Raw genomic sequence first — 23,715 nt, forward strand, 5'->3', positions numbered from 1 at the left:
TTATGTTTACAGTGGGTTTTCTAGTTGATTTTGATGATTGGCAGCTGTCAAACACTTCTCATTATGCGTTTCAAAGACGCAAACGCAGGGAAAAACGCGTTTAAACGCGTCTAAACGCATTTAAATGCAAAAAACGCATGCGTTTAAACGAGTTTTTGCATCAAATGCGTTTGCGTTAAAAACGCTGCGTTTTAAAACGCAAGTGTGAAACCAGCCTTATGCCTTTTTCTTCCTTCCAACACTCCGGTATTTGCAACAGATTTTTTCCGCTGCAAATAATGAATGAGTGCACAACCCCTTATAGAGGCCACGGGGGGGGGCTAGCAGCTATCCTTTCAGGTCTACAGCATATTCTGCCTTCGGCGTCTGCTGCTTTAGTCATTCCTACCCTTTACTGTGTCCCTAGCAGTTTATTAGCAGCCATAATAGAGACCTAGTGACCTGAGGCCACCGTTCGGTGGTACTGAAGCCAATAATCCTGCTTCTTGTAAAGAGCATTCACATGGCTCAAAAAAAGACAAAGCAAGGAAAGGAGAATATACAGTATCTTCTCATGCATTTCTTTCTACAGAGCTGCAAGCATTGGCCAAAGACAGACTGTCCGTCCTCACTTATATACGACTAGGCATGAGACGAATGCTATTTAACCCCGTCCAGCAGAAGAATTCCAGAGACAAACAGAGCGGTGCTAGAAAGTTGGGGCAGTTGGCAGCGATACTGTGTGAAACGAGCCTTACCTTCTTACTGATGTCAGCCACAGCCAACTGCAACATGAGCAGCATGTCATCGGCCCCGCATACAGTGGTCCTCTCACAGTCACACACAAGAGACCATTGGCGTCGGAAGGATTTGATCAAATCTAACACATTTTGCTGTGGAGCCTCCATTGTAATCTAGAAGAAAATGAAGATGGTAGGATGATGCATATTCCGTGGCAAAGTCAAAATTATGTTTCATTGGGCAATTTATAAAACCAAAAGAAATACAATTTTTGGAATAACCCATTATGAGCAATTTACTGATGCACCAAAGAGATGGCTGTCAGTGAGTGCTGCGAGTTCGTGACAGTAGGCACCCCTATATGACAGGAAGGCAGGGGCTCCCGGGAGGAATACAGTTACCGTATATACTTGAGTATAAGCCAAGATTTTAAGCCCATTTTTTGGGGGCTGAAAATGCCCCTCTTAGCTTATACTTGAGTCGTTGTCCAAGGGGGTCGGCGGGGGAGGGGCAGCGTCTCACTGTCCAATGGTCTCCGGGCGCCCGCAACTCTTCCTGTGCTCAGCGGTCACGTGGTACCGCTCATTAAAGTAATGAATATGGACGCATATTCATTACTTTAATGAACGGTATGTAACTGCTGAACATAGGAAGATGCCACCGGCTCCCGGAGACCATTGGACAGTGAGACGCTGCCAGGGACCGCGCCGGAGCAGGTGAGTATATCGGGGAGGTGAGCATTCCGATATTTACTTGACCCAGTTCCACCGCTGGACGCCGCTCCATCTTCCTCTGCCTGTTCAGGTCAGAGGGCACGATGACGTAGTTAGTGTGCGCCCTCTGCCTGAACACAGTCAGAGAGCCGGAAGACAGTGGTGTGCAGCGGTGGAACGGGGAAAGGTGAATATCGCAAGTGCTGGGGGGCCTGAGGGACGAGAGGTGAGTATGATTTTTTTTTTTTTTTAATCGCAGCATATGGGGTATAATCTATGGAGCATCTTATAGGGCCATCAGCCTTTATAGAGCATCTTATGGGGCATAATCTATGGAGCATCTTATGGGGCTAACAACCTTTATGCAGTATTGTATTCTTTTCCAGGTCATTTTTACCACACAGTGGATACAGTAAAAACAATAAATTAAAGAAGGGTGGAATCAATCCCCCCCCCCCCCACCATTCCAACCCATTTGGTATTTCCCCCCCACTTTTCAGTACATTGTATGGCAAAAGGAGTGGTATCATTCAAAACTACAGACCTCATGTTTATATAGTCGCAAAAATAAAAATTCTAGTTATTAGAAAGGGAAAAAAACAAAAAACACTTTTTATAAGATGCACGCACCCCAAATTTTGAGGTGGAAAATAGGAAAAAAAAAAAAGTTTAAATAAAACAGTGGTGCGTCTTGTAGTCAGTTTTAACAATAGCTTACCATTGGGCAGGATGGTGGAGCAGGGTTACTGCTTAAAAGGAACCTGTCACCCCCAAAATCGCGGGTGAGCTAAGCACACCAGCATCAGGGGCTTATCTACAGCATTCTGGAATGCTGTAGATAAGCCCCTGATGTAACCTGAAAGATGAGAAAAAGATGTTAGATTATACTCACCCAGGGGCGGTCCCGATGCGCTCCGGTCCGATGGGCGTCGCGGTCCGGTCCAGGGCCTCCCATCTTCTTACGATGACGTCCTCCTCTTGTCTTCACGCTGCGGCTCCGGCGCAGGCATACTTTGTCTGCCCTGTTGAGGCCAGAGCAAAGTACTGCAGTGCGCAGGGGCTCTCTGAACTTTCCCGGCGTCTGCGCCGGGGACAGACAGCTGAAGGTAAGTATGTAGTGTTTGTTTTTTTAACGTTTACGCTGGTAACCAGGGTAAACATCAAGTTACTAAGCGCGGCCCTGCGCTTAGTAACTTGATGTTTACCCTGGTTACCAGTGAAGACATCGCTGGATCGGCGTCACACACGCCGATCCAGCGATGTCTCCAGGGAGTCCAGCGACGAAATAAAGTTCTGGACTTTCCTCAGCGACCAACGATCTCCCAGCAGGGGCCTGATAGTTGGTCGCTGTCACACACAACGATTTCCTTAACGATATCGTTGCTACGTCACAAAAAGCAACGATATCGTTAAGTGTGACGGTACCTTTATGTCTTTGGAGAGACACAGTCAGGCCGCCTGCAGTTCAGCAGCTTCAATCAGATGACCAGGTCTCTTCAGTCATAATTCATGCTAAACCTGTGGCTAAACCATCGGGTATGGCCATGTTCACGCATTCAGTATTTTACCTCAGTATTTGTAAGCCAAAACCAGGAGTGGGTGATAAATGCAGAAGTGGTGCATATGTTTCTATTATACTTTCCTCTGATTGTTCCACTCCTGGTTTTGGCTTACACATACTGAAGGTGTGAGTGTGAGCAGTCAGTAAGGCTAGGTTCATATTGCGTTAATGTGACCGCGCTAATGGACAGCGTTGCATCGCGTCCGTTAGCGCGCCCATTAACAGCAATGGGGACACGCATCACTAGCGCGTGCCATTTTCGGCACGCGCTAGCGATGTGCCGGTGTTTTGTGGCGCGCTGCAAGCAGCGTCCGCAGCGCGCCCGAGGTCCGTTCCCCACTCTCGAAGATCTGCGAGAGCGGGAACGTTTAACGCGACCCCATAAAACAACATTGTGTTAGCGCAATCTGCAATATGAACCTAGCCTAAGGCTAAAAATATCATTTTAGAAGTGCAACAAGACAGAAAACACGCCATACTGTGGAAGATGCCTGGCACTGGTGGGGGAGGCTTAGTAATATGTATTTATGGCCCATGTAATCTTATGAGCGGCCACCGACATGTCATAGCCCGATGTACAACCTGGCAGGACCGCAACCCTGTGAGGAGCAGCAAGTAGAGAGCGCGGACAGGCGCCTGAGCACCGAGAGCACAGCCGTTATACCACCCTGCCTGCGCCGACAGCCGCCGTGCACATAGTCGGTACACCCTGCCGGTACCTACATACAGCCGCCGTGCACACAGCCGTTACACCCTGCCGGTACCTACATACAGCCGCCGTGCACACAGCCGGTACACCCTGCCGGTACTTACATACAGCCGCCGTGCACACAGCCGGTACACCCTGCCGGTACTTACATACAGCCGCCGTGCACACAGCCGGTACACCCTGCCGGTACTTACATACAGCCGCCGTGCACACAGCCGGTACACCCTGCCGGTACTTACATACAGCCGCCGTGCACACAGCCGGTACACCCTGCCGGTACTTACATACAGCCGCCGTGCACACAGCCGGTACACCCTGCCGGTACCTGCATACAGCCGCCGTGCACACAGCCGGTACACCCTGCCGGTACTTACATACAGCCGCCGTGCACACAGCCTGTACACCCTGCCGGTACCTACATACAGCCGCCGTGCACACAGCCGTTACACCCTGCCGGTACCTACATACAGCCGCCGTGCACACAGCCGGTACACCCTGCCGGTACTTACATACAGCCGCCGTGCACACAGCCTGTACACCCTGCCGGTACTTACATACAGCCGCCGTGCACACAGCCGTTACACCCTGCCGGTACTTACATACAGCCGCCGTGCACACAGCCGTTACACCCTGCCGGTACCTACATACAGCCGCCGTGCACACAGCCGGTACACCCTGCCGGTACCTACATACAGCCGCCGTGCACACAGCCGTTACACCCTGCCGTTACCTACATACAGCCGCCGTGCACACAGCCGTTACACCCTGCCGGTACCTACATACAGCCGCAGTGCACACAGCCGTTACACCCTGCCGGTACCTACATACAGCCGCCGTGCACACAGCCGTTACACCCTGCCGGTACCTACATACAGCCGCCGTGCACACAGCCGGTACACCCTGCCGGTACCTACATACAGCCGCCGTGCACACAGCCGTTACACCCTGCCGGTACCTACATACAGCCGCCGTGCACACAGCCGGTACACCCTGCCGGTACCTACATACAGCCGCCGTGCACACAGCCGGTACACCCTGCCGGTACTTACATACAGCCGCCGTGCACACAGCCGTTACACGCTGCCGGTACCTACATACAGCCGCCGTGCACACAGCCGGTACACCCTGCCGGTACCTACATACAGCCGCCGTGCACACAGCCGTTACACGCTGCCGGTACTTACATACAGCCGCCGTGCACACAGCCGTTACACGCTGCCGGTACCTGTGTCTGCAGCCGCCCGGAGCGTAGTCACTGTCAGTTATACACATAAACACATACATTTAAATACTGCGAACGTCACCACGGCTCCGGCCAATCAGAGAACGCGACCCAAGACCCCGGAAGTAGTTATTCTTCGTAGTGACGTCACGTCGGACTTCTACAAATCTGCTGGCGGGAGCGGGGACACGGTGTGTACGGCACGGGGGGGTATTGTAATAAATGAGCTGAAAGCATAAGACTGTTATATACACGTCAGAGCTATTGTTTTCTGTTATCAGTCACTGGTAACGGCTGGCTGTATGTGGGGACCCAGAGTACATAACTGTAGGCTGGGTGTGAGGTCTGTAAGTGACGGCCCCTGGTATGAGGAGACCCTCGTCCATGTGTGGAGCGGTTCTGTCTGTATCCGGGCAGGGTCTGTGTGTAGGAACCACATAGGGCTGCGCCATAGTGACCGTACAACCCGTGTATAATCCCGTGACCCCCGCGTGTCCTTGTTGTCTGTCCGCGGTCCATCCGTGTTTAGTATGTCTGTGTGCACACTGTATGGCCGAGCCGCATGGCAGCCGCTGCTTTGTGACACCCATGCTACGCTATTGATGTCACTCTGACTCCTGATCCATGTGAAAAGCATAATGTGGGTGCACAGTCCTGATGAATATCGCCCGTCCGAGTGTTGTATGATGTGCACAGTCCTGATGAATGTCGCCCGTCCGAGTGTTGTATGATGTGCACAGTCCTGATGAATATCGCCCGTCCGAGTGTTGTATGATGTGCACAGTCCTGATGAATATCGCCCGTCCGAGTGTTGTATGATGTGCACAGTCCTGATGAATGTCGCCCGTCCGAGTGTTGTATGATGTGCACAGTCCTGATGAATATCGCCCGTCCGAGTGTTGTATGATGTGCACAGTCCTGATGAATATCGCCCGTCCGAGTGTTGTATGATGTGCACAGTCCTGATGAATATCGCCCGTCCGAGTGTTGTATGATGTGCACAGTCCTGATGAATATCGCCCGTCCGAGTGTTGTATGATGTGCACAGTCCTGATGAATATCGCCCGTCCGAGTGTTGTATGATGTGCACAGTCCTGATGAATATCGCCCGTCCGAGTGTTGTATGATGTGCACAGTCCTGATGAATATCGCCCGTCCGAGTGTTGTATGATGTGCACAGTCCTGATGAATATCGCCCGTCCGAGTGTTGTATGATGTGCACAGTCCTGATGAATATCGCCCGTCCGAGTGTTGTATGATGTGCACAGTCCTGATGAATATCGCCCGTCCGAGTGTTGTATGATGTGCACAGTCCTGATGAATATCGCCCGTCCGAGTGTTGTATGATGTGCACAGTCCTGATGAATATCGCCCATCCGAGTGTTGTATGATGTGCACAGTCCTGATGAATATCGCCCGTCCGAGTGTTGTATGATGTGCACAGTCCTAATGAATATCGCCTATCCGAGTGTTGTATGATGTGCACAGTCCTGATGAATATCGCCCGTCCGAGTGTTGTATGATGTGCACAGTCCTGATGAATATCGCCCGTCCGAGTGTTGTATGATGTGCACAGTCCTGATGAATATCGCCCGTCCGAGTGTTGTATGATGTGCACAGTCCTGATGAATATCGCCCGTCCGAGTGTTGTATGATGTGCACAGTCCTGATGAATATCGCCTATCCGAGTGTTGTATGATGTGCACAGTCCTGATGAATATCGCCCGTCCGAGTGTTGTATGATGTGCACAGTCCTGATGAATATCGCCTATCCGAGTGTTGTATGATGTGCACAGTCCTGATGAATATCGCCCATCCGAGTGTTGTATGATGTGCACAGTCCTGATGAATATCGCCTATCCGAGTGTTGTATGATGTGCACAGTCCTGATGAATATCGCCCGTCCGAGTGTTGTATGATGTGCACAGTCCTAATGAATATCGCCCGTCCGAGTGTTGTATGATGTGCACAGTCCTGATGAATATCGCCTATCCGAGTGTTGTATGATGTGCACAGTCCTGATGAATATCGCCCGTCCGAGTGTTGTATGATGTGCACAGTCCTAATGAATATCGCCCATCCGAGTGTTGTATGATGTGCACAGTCCTAATGAATATCGCCCGTCCGAGTGTTGTATGATGTGCACAGTCCTGATGAATATCGCCCGTCCGAGTGTTGTATGATGTGCACAGTCCTGATGAATATCGCCCATCCGAGTGTTGTATGATGTGCACAGTCCTGATGAATATCGCCCATCCGAGTGTTGTATGATGTGCACAGTCCTGATGAATATCGCCCGTCCGAGTGTTGTATGATGTGCACAGTCCTAATGAATATCGCCCATCCGAGTGTTGTATGATGTGCACAGTCCTGATGAATATCGCCCGTCCGAGTGTTGTATGATGTGCACAGTCCTAATGAATATCGCCCGTCCGAGTGTTGTATGATGTGCACAGTCCTGATGAATATCGCCCGTCCGAGTGTTGTATGATGTGCACAGTCCTGATGAATATCGCCCGTCCGAGTGTTGTATGATGTGCACAGTCCTAATGAATATCGCCTATCCGAGTGTTGTATGATGTGCACAGTCCTGATGAATATCGCCCGTCCGAGTGTTGTATGATGTGCACAGTCCTGATGAATATCGCCCGTCCGAGTGTTGTATGATGTGCACAGTCCTGATGAATATCGCCCGTCCGAGTGTTGTATGATGTGCACAGTCCTGATGAATATCGCCCGTCCGAGTGTTGTATGATGTGCACAGTCCTGATGAATATCGCCTATCCGAGTGTTGTATGATGTGCACAGTCCTGATGAATATCGCCCGTCCGAGTGTTGTATGATGTGCACAGTCCTGATGAATATCGCCTATCCGAGTGTTGTATGATGTGCACAGTCCTGATGAATATCGCCCATCCGAGTGTTGTATGATGTGCACAGTCCTGATGAATATCGCCTATCCGAGTGTTGTATGATGTGCACAGTCCTGATGAATATCGCCCGTCCGAGTGTTGTATGATGTGCACAGTCCTAATGAATATCGCCCGTCCGAGTGTTGTATGATGTGCACAGTCCTGATGAATATCGCCTATCCGAGTGTTGTATGATGTGCACAGTCCTGATGAATATCGCCCGTCCGAGTGTTGTATGATGTGCACAGTCCTAATGAATATCGCCCATCCGAGTGTTGTATGATGTGCACAGTCCTAATGAATATCGCCCGTCCGAGTGTTGTATGATGTGCACAGTCCTGATGAATATCGCCCGTCCGAGTGTTGTATGATGTGCACAGTCCTGATGAATATCGCCCGTCCGAGTGTTGTATGATGTGCACAGTCCTGATGAATATCGCCCGTCCGAGTGTTGTATGATGTGCACAGTCCTAATGAATATCGCCCATCCGAGTGTTGTATGATGTGCACAGTCCTAATGAATATCGCCCGTCCGAGTGTTGTATGATGTGCACAGTCCTGATGAATATCGCCCGTCCGAGTGTTGTATGATGTGCACAGTCCTAATGAATATCGCCCGTCCGAGTGTTGTATGATGTGCACAGTCCTAATGAATATCGCCTATCCGAGTGTTGTATGATGTGCACAGTCCTGATGAATATCGCCCGTCCGAGTGTTGTATGATGTGCACAGTCCTAATGAATATCGCCCATCCGAGTGTTGTATGATGTGCACAGTCCTAATGAATATCGCCCGTCCGAGTGTTGTATGATGTGCACAGTCCTGATGAATATCGCCCATCCGAGTATTTTATGATGTGCACAGTCCTAATGAATATCGCCCGTCCGAGTGTTGTATGATGTGCACAGTCCTAATGAATATCGCCCGTCCGAGTGTTGTATGATGTGCACAGTCCTGATGAATATCGCCCGTCCGAGTGTTGTATGATGTGCACAGTCCTGATGAATATCGCCCGTCCGAGTGTTGTATGATGTGCACAGTCCTGATGAATATCGCCCGTCCGAGTGTTGTATGATGTGCACAGTCCTAATGAATATCGCCCATCCGAGTGTTGTATGATGTGCACAGTCCTAATGAATATCGCCCGTCCGAGTGTTGTATGATGTGCACAGTCCTGATGAATATCGCCCGTCCGAGTGTTGTATGATGTGCACAGTCCTAATGAATATCGCCCGTCCGAGTGTTGTATGATGTGCACAGTCCTAATGAATATCGCCTATCCGAGTGTTGTATGATGTGCACAGTCCTGATGAATATCGCCCGTCCGAGTGTTGTATGATGTGCACAGTCCTAATGAATATCGCCCATCCGAGTGTTGTATGATGTGCACAGTCCTAATGAATATCGCCCGTCCGAGTGTTGTATGATGTGCACAGTCCTGATGAATATCGCCCATCCGAGTGTTTTATGATGTGCACAGTCCTAATGAATATCGCCCGTCCGAGTGTTGTATGATGTGCACAGTCCTGATGAATATCGCCCATCCGAGTGTTTTATGATGTGCACAGTCCTAATGAATATCGCCCGTCCGAGTGTTGTATGATGTGCACAGTCCTAATGAATATCGCCCGTCCGAGTGTTGTATGATGTGCACAGTCCTAATGAATATCGCCTATCCGAGTGTTGTATGATGTGCACAGTCCTGATGAATATCGCCCGTCCGAGTGTTGTATGATGTGCACAGTCCTAATGAATATCGCCCATCCGAGTGTTGTATGATGTGCACAGTCCTAATGAATATCGCCCGTCCGAGTGTTGTATGATGTGCACAGTCCTGATGAATATCGCCCATCCGAGTGTTGTATGATGTGCACAGTCCTAATGAATATCGCCCGTCCGAGTGTTGTATGATGTGCACAGTCCTAATGAATATCGCCCGTCCGAGTGCTGTATGATGTGCACAGTCCTAATGAATATCGCCCGTCCGAGTGCTGTATGATGTGCACAGTCCTAATGAATAACGACCGTCCGAGTGCTGTATGATGCGCTCACACCGCCCGCGTCCATATAATGCTCTCGTCTAGTCTACATTCACACGTCCTTCTGACACAACCGAGTGCCGTCTGATTTTTTTCTGGGAAATGGCACTGTCCCATAGAGAAGCATGGATGTATCCACACATCCGTTATACCCATGGATCTGAGAAGTTCCTATTTACTCGTTTATTTTACCCACTTTTATAGCGACATTGATTCCACAGCGCTTTCACATGGACTTATAAAAAAAAATTATGTGATCGTCATATAGAAAAAACAGATGTTTCATCTCTATGTAATCTGTATGACATATACATCAGCAGTTAGGAACTGCTTGGTCTTGTACATTTCATAATGTTTAAGAGAAGCAGTCACCATGACAATGCAGTCCAGTCTGCAGGCTTCAGAATATACTGTGTTTTCATAATTTAATCCTCTGCTTTTTATAGGATTTTCAGTCCAGTCGGAGGTCCTATCAGTGACTGACAGCCTTCTTTGTATAAGTGTGCACACAGTGATAGCTGTCAGTCACTGATAGGACCGCCCACTGGACCAAAAATCCTGAAAAAGCAGAGGATTAAATGATGTAAACATAAGTTATACTGAATATTTTCACGCAAAACTATAAATCATTCTGCTCAGCTTTTCCTGCTCTATAACATGGTGCCTACAGATTGGACTGCTTTTTCATTGTGACAAATTCACAATGGGAGTCTGACTCCTGTAAAATTTAGTCACAGGTGGGCAGGGGCCAGTCATTGTAGCACACCCGCACTTACACTATGTACACACCACCGCAATCATCCAGTGTCAGTTGGTATACAAGTGATGCAGTGTTTGCTTTGGGCCAAGGAACAAGTCAAACAATGTGAAGTGCTGGCTTTATTATGCAAATAGGAAGGCCACACCAAAGGTGCCCCGAAGCAGCATATGCCACACCAAAGGTGCCCTAAAGCAACATAGACCACACCAAGGGTGCCTCGAAGCTGTATAGGCCACACCAAGGGTGACCAAAAGCACCATAAGCCACACCAAAGATGCCCCGAAGCAACATAAGCCACACCAAGGGTGCCCCAAAGCAGCATAGGCCACATCAAGGGTGCCCCGAAGCAACATAAGCTGCACCAAAAATGCCCCAAAGCAGCATAGGCGACAGCAAAGATGCCCCGAAGCAGCATAGGCCACACCAAGGGTGCCCCGAAGCAACATAAGCCACACCAAGGGTGACCCAAAGCAGCATAGGTCACAGCAAAGGTGCCCCAAAGCAGCATAGGTCACAGCAAAGGTGCCCCAAAGCATCATAGGTCACAGCAAAGGTGCCCCAAAGCAGCATAGGCCACACCGAGGGTTCCCTGAAGCAGCATAGGCCACACCAAGGGTGCCCCAAAGCAGTATAGGCCACACCAAGGGTGACCCGAAGCAACATAAGCCATACCAAGGGTGCCCCAAAGCAGCATAGGTCACACCAAGGGTGCCCCAAAGCAGCATAGGTCACACCAAGGGTTCCCCAAAGCAGCATAAGTCACAGCAAAGGTGCCCCAAAGCAGCATAGGCCACACCAAGGATTCCCTGAAGCAGCATAGGCCACACCAAGGGTGTCCCGAAGCTGCATAGGCCACCCCAAGGGTGCCTCGAAGCAACATAAGCCACACCAAAAATGCCCCAAAGCAGCATAGCCCACAGCAAGGGTGCCCCGAAGCAACATAGGCCACACCAAGGGTGACCCGAAGCAACATAGGCCACACCAAAGGTGCCCCAAAGCAACACAGACCACACCGAGGGTTCTCTGAAGCAGCATAGGCCACACCGAGGGTTCCCTGAAGCAGCATAGGTCACACCAAGGGTGCCCCGAAGCAGCATAGGCCACACCAAGGGTGCCCCGAAGCAACATAAGCCACACCAAAAATGCCCCGAAGCAGCATAAGCCACAGCAAAGGTGCCCCAAAGCAGCATAGGCCACACCAAGGGTGCCCCAAAGCAGCATAGGCCACACCAAGGGTGACCCGAAGCAACATAAGCCACACCAAGGGTGCCCCGAAGCAGCATAGTCCACACTAAGGGTGCCCGAAGCAGCATAGTCCACACCAAGGGTGCCCCAAAGCAGCATAGGTCACAGCAAAGGTGCCCCAAAGAAGCATAGGCCACACCAAGGGTGACTCGAAGCAGCATAGGCCACACCAAGGGTGCCCCAAAGCAGCATAGTCCACACCAAGGGTGCCCCAAAGCAGCATAGGTCACAGCAAAGGTGCCCCAAAGAAGCATAGGCCACACCAAGGATGCCCCAAAGCAGCATAGTCCACACCAAGGGTGCCCCGAAGCAGCATAGTCCACACTAAGGGTGCCCGAAGCAGCATAGTCCACACCAAGGGTGCCCCAAAGCAGCATAGGTCACAGCAAAGGTGCCCCAAAGCAACACAGACCACACCAACGGTGCACAGAAGCAGCATAGTCCACACTAAGGGTGCACAGAAGCAGCATAGTCCACACCAAGGGTGCCCCGAAGCAGCATAGTCCACACCGAGGGTGCACTGAAGCGTCCTTTTTTTGCATATTAGATTAAAGGTAATTTTTATTTTAAAGTTAAGCTATACTGGTATAGTATGATTTAAATGGGGTCTAGGTCTCCCATATACCGTACTTAAATCTTTAGGCAGTTTAAATGCTATTTTGGGGGTGACATGCTCCCACATAATTGCAATATATCAGTAAAAACTGGCTATATGGTTTATCTGTATCCGATTTTTTAATTTTTTTTTACTCGTACCCATAGATTGAAGAGGAAAGTCTCACCTGAAAACGGAAGAGACTTCTCCATGGTGATTATCCTAATAGTAAGTAACTTAGGCTTTATTTGCCAGTTCGAGCGGTCGTCACATGACGTACCGTATATACTCGAGTATAAGCCGACCCAAGTATAAGCCGACCCCCCTAATTTTGCCACAAAAAAACTGGGAAAACTTATTGACTCGAGTATAAGCCTAGGGTGGAAATGCAGCATTTACCGGTGAATTTCAAAAATAAAAATAGATCATTATTTCCCCATAGCTGTGCCATATAGTGCTCTACACCATTCATATTTCCCCATAGCTGTGCCCCATATAGTGCTCTGCACCGTTCACTGTGCCCCCTAGCTGTGCCATATACAGTGCTCTGCACCGTTCACTGTGCCCCATAGCTGTGCCATATACGGTGCTCTGCACCGTTCATTGTGCCCCCTAGCTGTGCCATATACGGTGCTCTGCACCGTTCACTGTGCCCCCTAGCTGTGCCTTATACGGTGCTCTGCACCGTTCATTGTGCCCCCTAGCTGTGCCTTATACGGTGCTCTGCACCGTTCATTGTGCCCCCTAGCTGTGCCTTATACGGTGCTCTGCACCGTTCATTGTGCCCCCTAGCTGTGCCATATACGGTGCTCTGCACCGTTCACTGTGCCCCCTAGCTGTGCCTTATACGGTGCTCTGCACCGTTCACTGTGCCCCCTAGCTGTGCCTTATACGGTGCTCTGCACCGTTCACTGTGCCCCCTAGCTGTGCCTTATACGGTGCTCTGCACCGTTCACTGTGCCCCCTAGCTGTGCCTTATACGGTGCTCTGCACCGTTCATTGTGCCCCCTAGCTGTGCCTTATACGGTGCTCTGCACCGTTCATTGTGCCCCCTAGCTGTGCCTTATACGGTGCTCTGCACCGTTCATTGTGCCCCCTAGCTGTGCCTTATACGGTGCTCTGCACCGTTCACTGTGCCCCCTAGCTGTGCCTTATACGGTGCTCTGCACCGTTCACTGTGCCCCCTAGCTGTGCCTTATACGGTGCTCTGCACCGTTCATTGTGCCCCCTAGCTGTGCCTTATACGGTGCTCTGCACCGTTCATTGTGCCCCCTAGCTGTGCCTTATACGGTGCTCTGCACCGTTCATTGTGCCCCCTAGCTGTGCCTTATACGGTGCTCTGCACCGTTCATTGTGCCCCCTAGCTGTGCCTTATAGGGTGCTCTGCACCGTTCATTGTGCCCCCTAGCTGTGCCTTATACGGTGCTCTGCACCGTTCACTGTGCCCCATAGATGCTCCACATTAATCTGTGCTGCCGCTGCTACTGCTGCAATAAAAAAAAAAAAACACATACTCACCTCCCTTGATTGCAGCTCCCGGCGTCTCGTTCCGGCGCCTCCATCTTCCCGGCGTCTCTGCTCTGACTGATCAGGCAGAGGGCGCCGCGCACACTATATGCGTCATCGCGCCCTCTGCCTGATCAGTCAGAGAGCGCAGACGCCGGGAAGATGGAGGCGCCGGCCGGCAAGATGGATCGGCGCCCGGCGGCTGGAACGAGGACAGGTGAATATAACATACTCACCTAGTCCTGGCGATCCTCGCGCTGTCCCCTCCTGTCTTTGGCGCTGCAGCTTCTTTCTCTATCAGCGGTCACCGGCACCGCTGATTAGAGAAATGAATAAGCGGCTCCGCCCCTATGGGAGGTGGAGCCGCTTATTCATTTCTGTAATGAGCGGTCCCACGTGACCGCTGAAGCTGCAGCGCCGAAGCCCGTGGGACGGCAGGGACAGCGCGAGGATCGCTGGGACTAGGTAAGTATACCCCAGCGCCCTCAGCCCCTCACCTGCCGACCCCACCGCTACCGTGACTCGAGTATAAGCCGAGGGGGGCACTTTCAGCCCTAAAATTTGGGCTGAAAATCTCGGCTTATACTCGAGTATATACGGTAAGTATGCAATTTGCAAACTCCAGTCACGGGCCAGCCAGCGCCTCATCTGCTTTTCTCATTGGGACATTTAGAGAAGTAGATGAAAAGCTAATCAGCACGTGACCACCAGTTATCAAATCACATGCTTGACCTCACGTGACCACCGCTTCACCTGGCAAATAAAGCCGCTTACTCACTGTTCGGATTTGGCGAGCTGAGCTGCTGGGAGGAGACTAAGTACACAGATTGATTCCTGCTCTTACAGAAGCGCTCCTCCTCCTCTTACAGAAGCGCTCCTCCTCCTCCTCCTCCTCCTTCCATCATCATTTTTATCCCCTTAATATATTGCAGTCCTCATATAGCACTGTGTGCTTACAATTGCTCATTTTGCCTTCCTACCCAGTAAATTCTCCTGGTAGCCGCACTTTAATGTGGCCGGACAGAATTGGAACGTTCCTACAGATTAACCCTTTTTCTCCTATTAACAGTGCTCGGGGACATGACAGGTTCCCTTTAAAGTACAGTTTTATTTAAGGAAGTGCATAAAGGTAATTTTCTTAAAGTAAGGGTAAAGCGTGAGTTATGTGTGACAAAACTATTCCCCACTTTGCCTTTTTCTTTGACGAGGGTAGAATAGTTCAGACTGATGACCTCTCGTCCATACATTACCTGTACATACCTGTTGTGAATTCTGTTGTCAAGCTCCCTCCTGTGGTCATGAATGGTACTTCGGCTGGTTCTGTCCATGGGCTTCCTCTGGTGGTTGTGAGTGGAGCTGCGGCTTCTGAGTTTCCTTCTACAGGTGACGAGGTTAATTCGTTAGCTGGCTACTCTATTTAACTCCACTTAGATCATTGCTCCATGCCACCTGTCAATGTTCCAGTATTGGTCTAGCTCTCTCCTGGATCGTTCTTGTGACCTGTCTTCCCATCAGAAGCTAAGTTCCAGCTTGTATTTCTTTGGTTTGCTATTTTTCTGTCCAGCTTGCTATTTTGATTTTTGTCTTGCTTGCTGGAAGCTCTGGGACGCAGAGGGAGCGCCTCCGCACCGTGAGTCGGTGCGGAGGGTCTTTTTGCGCCCTCTGCGTGGTCTTTTTGTAGGTTTTTGTGCTGACCGCAAAGTTACCTTTCCTATCCTCTGTCTGTTCAGTAAGTCGGGCCTCACTGTGCTAAATCTATTTCATCTCTGTGTTTGTAATTTTCATCTTTACTCACAGTCATTATATGTGGGGGGCTGCCTTTTCCTTTGGGGAATTTCTCTGAGGCAAGGTAGGCTTTATTTTTCTATCTCTAGGGCTAGCTAGTTTCCTAGGCTGTGTCGAGTTGCATAGGGAGCGTTAGGAGCAATCCACGGCTATTTCTAGTGTGTGTGATAGGATTAGGGATTGCGGTCAGCAGAGTTCCCACGTCTCAGAGCTCGTCCTATATTATTAGTAACTATCAGGTCATTCCGTGTGCTCTTACCCACTAGGTCCATTATTGTCCTTACCACCAGGTCATAACACATACCATAGAATAATATCGTCTTGTATTTTGTACCTTATAGTCCATTTATTTGTTAAACTCCTCTTGTGATTTTTCAGTTTCACAGCGATGAAGCAGAGAATGAAGCAAGACTCGATTAGAAACGCCACGTACACGGTGGACTGTGAAGACTTTGTACATGTGGTGGAATTTAACCCCTTTGATTCTGGGGGTTTGGGCTCCTTAATCGCTTATGGCGGCAACAATTACGTTGTTGTGGCGTCTTGCCAATTTCAGGTAGGTGCAAAGTGAGGTAATTTCTGAATACAGTATAGGTTATGGTAACACGGTAGGCTTTGTCATGTGGACTGCCAAGCAACTTGTCAGTGGAGTCATTTCAGGTGCAAACTCGTTACTGCTTAATGATGACCTATCACTTGCTATAAAAAAGTTAGGTTAAAGAAGTTGTCCAGGCTTTTCACAAAAGTCTAGTCGTACTGTGAGAATTCTCTGCTGCCTGTGACAAGACCGAGCGGTCAAGTGACCGTAAGTATGCAATATTTATACTCACGGCCACATTCCGACCTCGCTCAATGCAACTGAATTGTGCGAGGCTGGCCGCACACGTCTAGTCGGAATGTGGCCGGGAGTATAAATATTGCATACGTGCAGTCACATGACCACTTGGTCTAACTGCCAACCCGCGATGTAAGGATTCACAAGTCTACTGTCAAATAGCGTGACTACAGCCTTTTGTGAAAAGCCTGGACAACCCCTTTAAAAGGAATCAGGCTTTTACTATGTAGTTTGATAGCAGCATGTAATGGAGACAGAGACACTGATTCCAGCTATATATCACTTAACGTATATGCTCGTGTATAAGCTGAGATTTACAGTATATATTTTTTTGTGCTGACGATGCCCCCCTCTGCTTATACTCGAGTCACGATCCAGAAAGCCGTGGGGGAAGCGGTGTAGCAGCAGGTGCCAGGAGCTGGCGCACACATCATTCTCTCTTACCTGTGCGCCCTCAGTGCTGACACTGCATCTCATTCTGACGCCTGTGCCAAGCGATCACGTGGTACCGCTCATTAAGGTGATGAATATGGACGCGTCTCCACTCCCATAGGCATGGGGTGGATAGTCATTACCTAAATGAGTGGTATCACGTGATCGCTCGGTACAAGAAGAGCTGCAGGCGCCGGGGGCCAGAATGAGATGCATTGCCAGCACCCAGGGCGCAGGTAGGTGAGTAGGATGTTTTTTTTTTTCAATAGGAAACATGCACACAGGAATAGGGAATAAGGAGGCATACATACAGGGACGGAGCTGGGAGGCATGCATACAGGGACGGGGAGGCATGCATACCAGGACAGAGAAGGGGGAGGCATGCATACAGGGACGGAATGGGGGAGGCATGCATACCAGGACAGGGAAAGGGGAGGCATGCTGTTGTGAATTCCGCTCTTGGGCTCCCTCCGGTGGTTGTAAGTGGCACTTTTGTGAGTTCTGCTCTTGGGCTCCCTCCGGTGGTTTTAAGTGGAATGGCTGCTCCTTGGATTTAGCAGTCAGCAGCTGCTTCCACTGATTGTCTATTCTGCTCGGCTATTTAGCCTGGCTCTTTCCTTCAGCTTGTGCCACTTGTCAATGGTTCCTGGTTGGATTCACATCTCTTTGGATTTCCCTGTTATCCTGACCAGTTCAGCAAAGTTAAGTCCTTGCTTGCTCTTTTCTGTCCACAGGTTGTGGACTTATCTGTTCTTTGCTTTCTATGTTTGTCCAGCCTGTCAGTATGAATTAATTCAGTGTAGCTGGAAGCTCTGGGAAGCAGATTTACCCTCCACACCTTTAGTCAGGTGTGGAGATTTTTGTAAACTCTGTGTGGATTTTTTGTAGTGTTTTATACTGACCGCATAGTATTCCATCCTGTCCTATCTATCTAGCTAGACTGGCCTCCTGTGCTCATCCTGGTTTCATTCTGTGTATGTCTTTTCCCTCTCCACTCACAGTCATTACTTGTGGGGGGCTATCTATCCTTTGGGGATTTTCTCTGAGGCAAGATAGTTTTCCTGTTTCTATCTTTAGGGGTAGTTAGATCTTAGGCTGTGACGAGGTGCCTAGGGAGTGTCAGGAGCATCCCACGGCTACTTCTAGTGTTGTGTTGAGCTTAGGGACTGCGGTCAGTACAGGTACCACTTCCTTTAGAGCTCGTCCCATGTTGCTCCTAAACCACTTTCTCGTATCTTGATAAATTCATGGTTGTATATTTGGATGATATTTTGATTTTTTCCGATGATTGGGAGTCTCATGTGAAGCAGGTCAGGATGGTATTCCAGATCCTTCGTGATAATGCTTTATTTGTGAAGGGGTCTAAGTGCCTATTCGGAGTTCAGAAGGTCTCTTTTTTGGGTTTTATTTTTTCTCCCTCGTCTATGGAAATGGATCCTGTTAAGGTCCAAGCTATTCATGACTGGATTCAACCAACATCTGTGAAGAGCCTTCAAAAATTTTTGGGCTTTGCTCATTTCTATCGCCGTTTCATTGCCAACTTTTCCAATGTGATTAAGCCCTTTCCTGATTTGACGAAGAAAGGCGCTGATGTGACGAATTGGTCCTCTGCGGCTGTTGATGCCTTTCGGGAGCTTAAATGCCGATTTACTTCTGCCCCTGTGTTGCGTCAGCCGGATGTTTCTCTTCCTTTTCAGGTTGAGGTTGACGCTTCTGAAATTGGGGCAGGGGCCGTTTTGTCTCAGAGGGATTCTGATGGTTCTTTGATGAAACCGTGTGCTTTTTTTTCCAGAAAGTTTTCGCCTGCGGAACGCAATTATGATGTCGGCAATCGGGAGTTGTTGGCTATGAAGTGGGCGTTTGAGGAGTGGCGACATTGGCTTGAGGGAGCTAAGCACCACGTTGTGGTCTGACTGATCATAAGAATCTGATTTACCTCGAGTCGGCCAAGCGGCTGAATCCTAGACAGGCTCGATGGTCCCTGTTTTTCTCACGTTTTGATTTTGTGGTCTCGTATCTTCCGGGATCTAAGAATGTTAAGGCTGATGCCCTCTCTAGGAGTTTTTCGCCTGATTCTCCTGGAGTCCTTGAGCCGGTTGGCATTCTTAAGGAAGGGGTGATTCTTTCTGCCATCTCCCCTGATTTGCGGCGGGTGGTTCGGAAATTTCAGGCTGATAGGCCTGACCGCTGTCCAGTGGGGAAGCTGTTTGTTCCTGATGGATGGACAAGTAAGGTGATTTCTGAGGTCCATTGTTCAGTGTTGGCCGGTCATCCTGGGATTTTTGGTACCAGAGATTTGGTTGCTAGGTCCTTTTGGTGGCATTCCTTGTCGCACGATGTGCGTGCTTTTGTGCAGTCCTGTGGGACTTGCGCCCGAGCCAAGCCTTGCTGTTCCCGCGCTAGTGGGTTGCTTTTGCCTTTGCCGTTCCCTGAGAGGCCCTGGACGCATATTTCCATGGATTTTATTTCGGATCTTCCAGTTTCCCAGAAGATGTCTGTTATCTGGGTTGTTTGTGACCGGTTCTCTAAAATGGTCCATCTGGTACCTTTGCCAAAGTTGCCTTCCTCCTCAGATTTGATTCCATTGTTTTTTCAGCATGTGGTTCGTTTGCATGGCATTCCGGAGAATATTGTGTCTGACAGAGGTTCTCAGTTTGTCTCTAGGTTTTGGCGGGCCTTTTGTGCTAGGATGGGCATTGATTTGTCTTTTTCTTCGGCGTTTCATCCTCAGACTAATGGCCAAACTGAGCAAACTAATCAGACCTTGGAGACCTATTTGAGATGCTTTGTGTCTGCTGATCAGGATGATTGGGTGGCTTTCTTGCCGTTGGCCGAGTTTGGCCTTAATAATCGGGCTAGTTCGGCTACTTTGGTTTCACCTTTCTTTTGTAAATTTGGTTTTCATCCTCGTTTTTCTTCTGGGCAGGTTGAGCCTTCTGATTGTCCTGGTGTGGATTCTGTAGTGGACAGGCTGCAGCAAATTTGGACTCGTGTGGTGGACAATTTGACGTTGTCTCAGGAGAGGGCTCAACGTTTTGCTAACCGCCGTCGGTGTGTTGGTCCCCGGCTTCGTGTGGGGGAATGGGTTTGGTTGTCTTCTCGTCATGTTCCTATGAAGGTTTCTTCCCCTAAGTTTAAGCCTCGGTTTATTGGTCCTTATAAGATTTCTGAAATTATCAATCCGGTGTCTTTTCGTTTGGCTCTTCCAGCCTCTTTTGCCATTCATAATGTTTTCCATAGATCTTTGTTGCGGAGATATGTGATGCCCGTTGTTCCCTCGGTTGATCCTCCTGCCCCGGTGTTGATTGAGGGAGAGTTGGAATATGAGGTTGAGAAAATTTTGGATTCTCGTTTTTCGAGGCGGAGGCTTCAGTATCTTGTCAAGTGGAAGGGTTATGGCCAGGAGGATAATTCTTGGGTTGTTGCCTCCGATGTCCATGCCGCCGATTTGGTTCGTGCTTTTCACTTGGCTCGTCCTGATCGGCCTTGGGGCTCTGGTGAGGGTTCGGTGACCCCTCCTCAAGAGGGGGGGTACTGTTGTGAATTCCGCTCTTGGGCTCCCTCCGGTGGTTGTAAGTGGCACTTTTGTGAGTTCTGCTCTTGGGCTCCCTCCGGTGGTTTTAAGTGGAATGGCTGCTCCTTGGATTTAGCAGTCTGCAGCTGCTTCCACTGATTGTCTATTCTGCTCGGCTATTTAGCCTGGCTCTTTCCTTCAGCTGGTGCCACTTGTCAATGGTTCCTGGTTGGATTCACATCTCTTTGGATTTCCCTGTTATCCTGACCAGTTCAGCAAAGTTAAGTCCTTGCTTGCTCTTTTCTGTCCACAGGTTGTGGACTTATCCGTTCTGTGCTTTCTATGTTTGTCCAGCTTGTCAGTATGAATTAATTCAGTGTAGCTGGAAGCTCTGGGAAGCAGATTTACCCTCCACACCTTTAGTCAGGTGTGGAGATTTTTGTAAACTCTGTGTGGATTTTTTGTAGTGTTTTATACTGACCGCACAGTATTCCATCCACTCCTGTGCTCATCCTGGTTTCATTCTGTGTATGTCTTTTCCCTCTCCACTCACAGTCATTTCTTGTGGGGGGGCTATCTATCCTTTGGGGATTTTCTCTGAGGCAAGATAGTTTTCCTGTTTCTATCTTTAGGGGTAGTTAGATCTTAGGCTGTGACGAGGTGCCTAGGGAGTGTCAGGAGCATCCCACGGCTACTTCTAGTGTTGTGTTGAGCTTAGGGACTGCGTCAGTACAGGTACCACTTCCTTTAGAGCTCGTCCCATGTTGCTCCTAAACCACCAGATCATAACAGCATGCATACCAGGACAGGGAAAGGGGAGGCATGTATACCAGGATAGGGAAAGGAGAGGCATGCATACCAGGACAGGAAAAGGGGGAGGTATGCATACTGGACGGATTGGGGGAGGCATGCTTACAGGGATGGGACGGGGGAGGCATGCATACAGGAGCGGGGGAGGCATGCATACAGGGACGGGGGAGGCATGCATACAGGGACGGGGAGGCATTCATACCAGGACAGAGAAGGGGGAGGCATGCATACAGGGACGGAACGTGCGTGATAATATAGGTGAATTTAATGAAAATGTAGAATCCCTGTGGGTGGAGATAAGGGGAGGGGGAAAAAATAATAAATTACTGATAGGGGTTTGTTATAAGTCTCAAAAAATAATGGAAGCAATGGAGAATATCCTCGTAAAGCAAATAGATGAAGTCATTATTATGGGGGACTTCAACTACCCTCAAATAGATTGGGGAACAGAAACCTGCAGTTCCAGCAAAGGTAATCGGTTTTTGACAACTATGAGAGACAATTACCTTTCACAACTGGTTCAGGACCCAACAAGAAGGGGGGCACTGCTAGACCTAGTATTAACCAACAGGCCAGACCGCATAGCAAATGTAAGGGTTGGGGGTCACTTGGGAAATAGCGATCACAAAATAATAAGTTTTCAAGTATCCTTTAAAAAGATGTGCAATAGAGGGGTTACAAGGACACTAAACTTCAGGAGGGCAAATTTCCAACGGATGAGAGAGGATCTTGGTGCAATTAACTGGGATAATATCCTGAGACACAAAAATACACAAAGAAAATGGGAGACATTTATTAGCATCCTGGATAGGACCTGTGCACAGTATATACCGTATGGGAATAAACATACTAGAAATAGGAGGAAACCAATATGGCTAAATAGAGCTGTAAGGGACGCAATAAGTGACAAAAAGAAAGCATTTAGAGAATTAAAGGAAGTAGGTAGTAAGGAGGCATTAAATAAATACAAAAAATTAAATAAATTCTGTAAAAAGCAAATCAAGGCAGCAAAGATTGAGACAGAGAGACTCATTGCCAGAGAGAGTAAAAATAATCCTAAAATAACTGTAACTACATAAATAGTAAGAAACTAAAAAATTATAGTGTTGGCCCCCTTAAAAATAGTCTGGGTGAAATGGTGGATGAGGATGAGGAAAAAGCCAATATGCTAAATGACTTTTTTTCATCAGTATTTACACAAGAAAATCCCATGGCAGACAAAATGACTAGTGATAAAAATTCCCAATTAAATGTCACCTGCTTAACCCAGCAGGAAGTGCGGAGGCGTCTAAAAATCACTAAAATTGACAAATCTCCGGGCCCGGATGGGATACACCCTCGAGTACTGCAGGAATTAAGTACAGTAATTGATAGACCATTATTTTTAATCTTTAAAGACTCCATAATAACAGGGTCTCTACCACAGGACTGGCGTATAGCAAATGTGGTGCCAATATTCAAAATGGGGACAAAAACTGAACTCGGAAATTATAGGCCAGTAAGCTTAACTTCTACTGTGGGTAAAATCCTGGAGGGCATTCTAAGGGATGCTATACTGGAGTATCTGAAGAGGAATAACCTCATGACCCAGTATCAGCACGGGTTTACTAGGGACCGTTCATGTCAGACTAATTTGATCAGTTTCTATGAAGAGCTAAGTTCCGGATTGGACCAAGGGAACCCAGTGGATGTAGTGTGTATGGACTTTTCAAAAGCTTTTGATACGGTGCCACACAAAAGGTTGATACATAAAATGAGAATAATGGGGATAGGGGAAAATATGTGCAAGTGGGTTGAGAGCTGGCTCAGGGATAGGAAACAAAAGGTGGTCATTAATGGAGCACGCTCGGACTGGGTAGCGGCTGGGTAGCGGTTAGCAGTGGGGTACCACAGGGGTCAGGGGTTTTTAACATACCGTATATTTCGGACTGTAAGACGCACCGGACTATAAGGCGCACCCAGGTTTTAGAGGTGGAAAACAGGGAAAAAAAATATTTGAAGCAAAAAAATGTGGTAAAATATTTAATAACATAAATAACATACTATTATATGTGGTGTTATTATATATAATAGTATGTTATTATGTTGGAAGCTGCTGGACCAGTGTGGTGTCTGTACAGTACTATATGAAGATGCTGGAGGGTGAGTACAAGAATGGGGGGCACAGGGCTTATATTTAAAGCACCACTCCAGCACTGCAAAATAACACTGGAGTGCGGCTTTAAAATCCCATGGGAGAACTGTAACTCCAAGCATGTCCTGCAGATCCTATGACATGCTGGGAGTTATAGTTCACCAAAGGAGTGGCAGAGTGCTTTATTGTGTTTTGTAAAGACTAAAGCCCCCGTCACACATAG

General features: G+C 48.8%; 2 protein-coding genes across 6 annotated transcripts in view; one reads left to right on the top strand and one right to left on the bottom strand.

Moving 5' to 3' along the window:
• Window positions 1-5,046, bottom strand: part of PARPBP (PARP1 binding protein) — a 76,284-nt gene extending 71,238 nt beyond the window's left edge. For 2 of the 3 annotated variants that reach the window (XM_069764269.1, XM_069764267.1), the window contains exons 1-2: window positions 4,929-5,046; window positions 738-893 (exon numbers count right to left, since the gene is read on the bottom strand). In XM_069764269.1, coding sequence (XP_069620370.1) covers window positions 738-887 — 150 coding nt within the window. In that variant the 5' untranslated portion in view covers window positions 888-893; window positions 4,929-5,046. Of the gene's footprint in view, window positions 1-737; window positions 894-3,717; window positions 3,761-4,928 lie in introns of those variants that run through there. The other variant, XM_069764268.1, reaches the window with a different exon arrangement.
• NUP37 (nucleoporin 37) overlaps window positions 5,037-23,715 on the top strand; it is a 61,723-nt gene continuing 43,044 nt past the window's right edge. The window contains exons 1-3 of one of the 3 annotated variants that reach the window (XM_069764271.1): window positions 5,060-5,116; window positions 12,644-12,704; window positions 16,146-16,323. In XM_069764271.1, the coding sequence (XP_069620372.1) occupies window positions 16,156-16,323 (168 nt within the window). In that variant the 5' untranslated portion in view covers window positions 5,060-5,116; window positions 12,644-12,704; window positions 16,146-16,155. Of the gene's footprint in view, window positions 5,117-12,643; window positions 12,705-15,092; window positions 15,112-16,145; window positions 16,324-23,715 lie in introns of those variants that run through there. The other 2 variants (XM_069764270.1, XM_069764272.1) reach the window with 2 other exon arrangements.

The sequence above is a fragment of the Ranitomeya imitator genome, chromosome 4, assembly GCF_032444005.1.
Source record: "Ranitomeya imitator isolate aRanImi1 chromosome 4, aRanImi1.pri, whole genome shotgun sequence".
Classification (NCBI taxonomy): domain Eukaryota; kingdom Metazoa; phylum Chordata; class Amphibia; order Anura; family Dendrobatidae; genus Ranitomeya; species Ranitomeya imitator.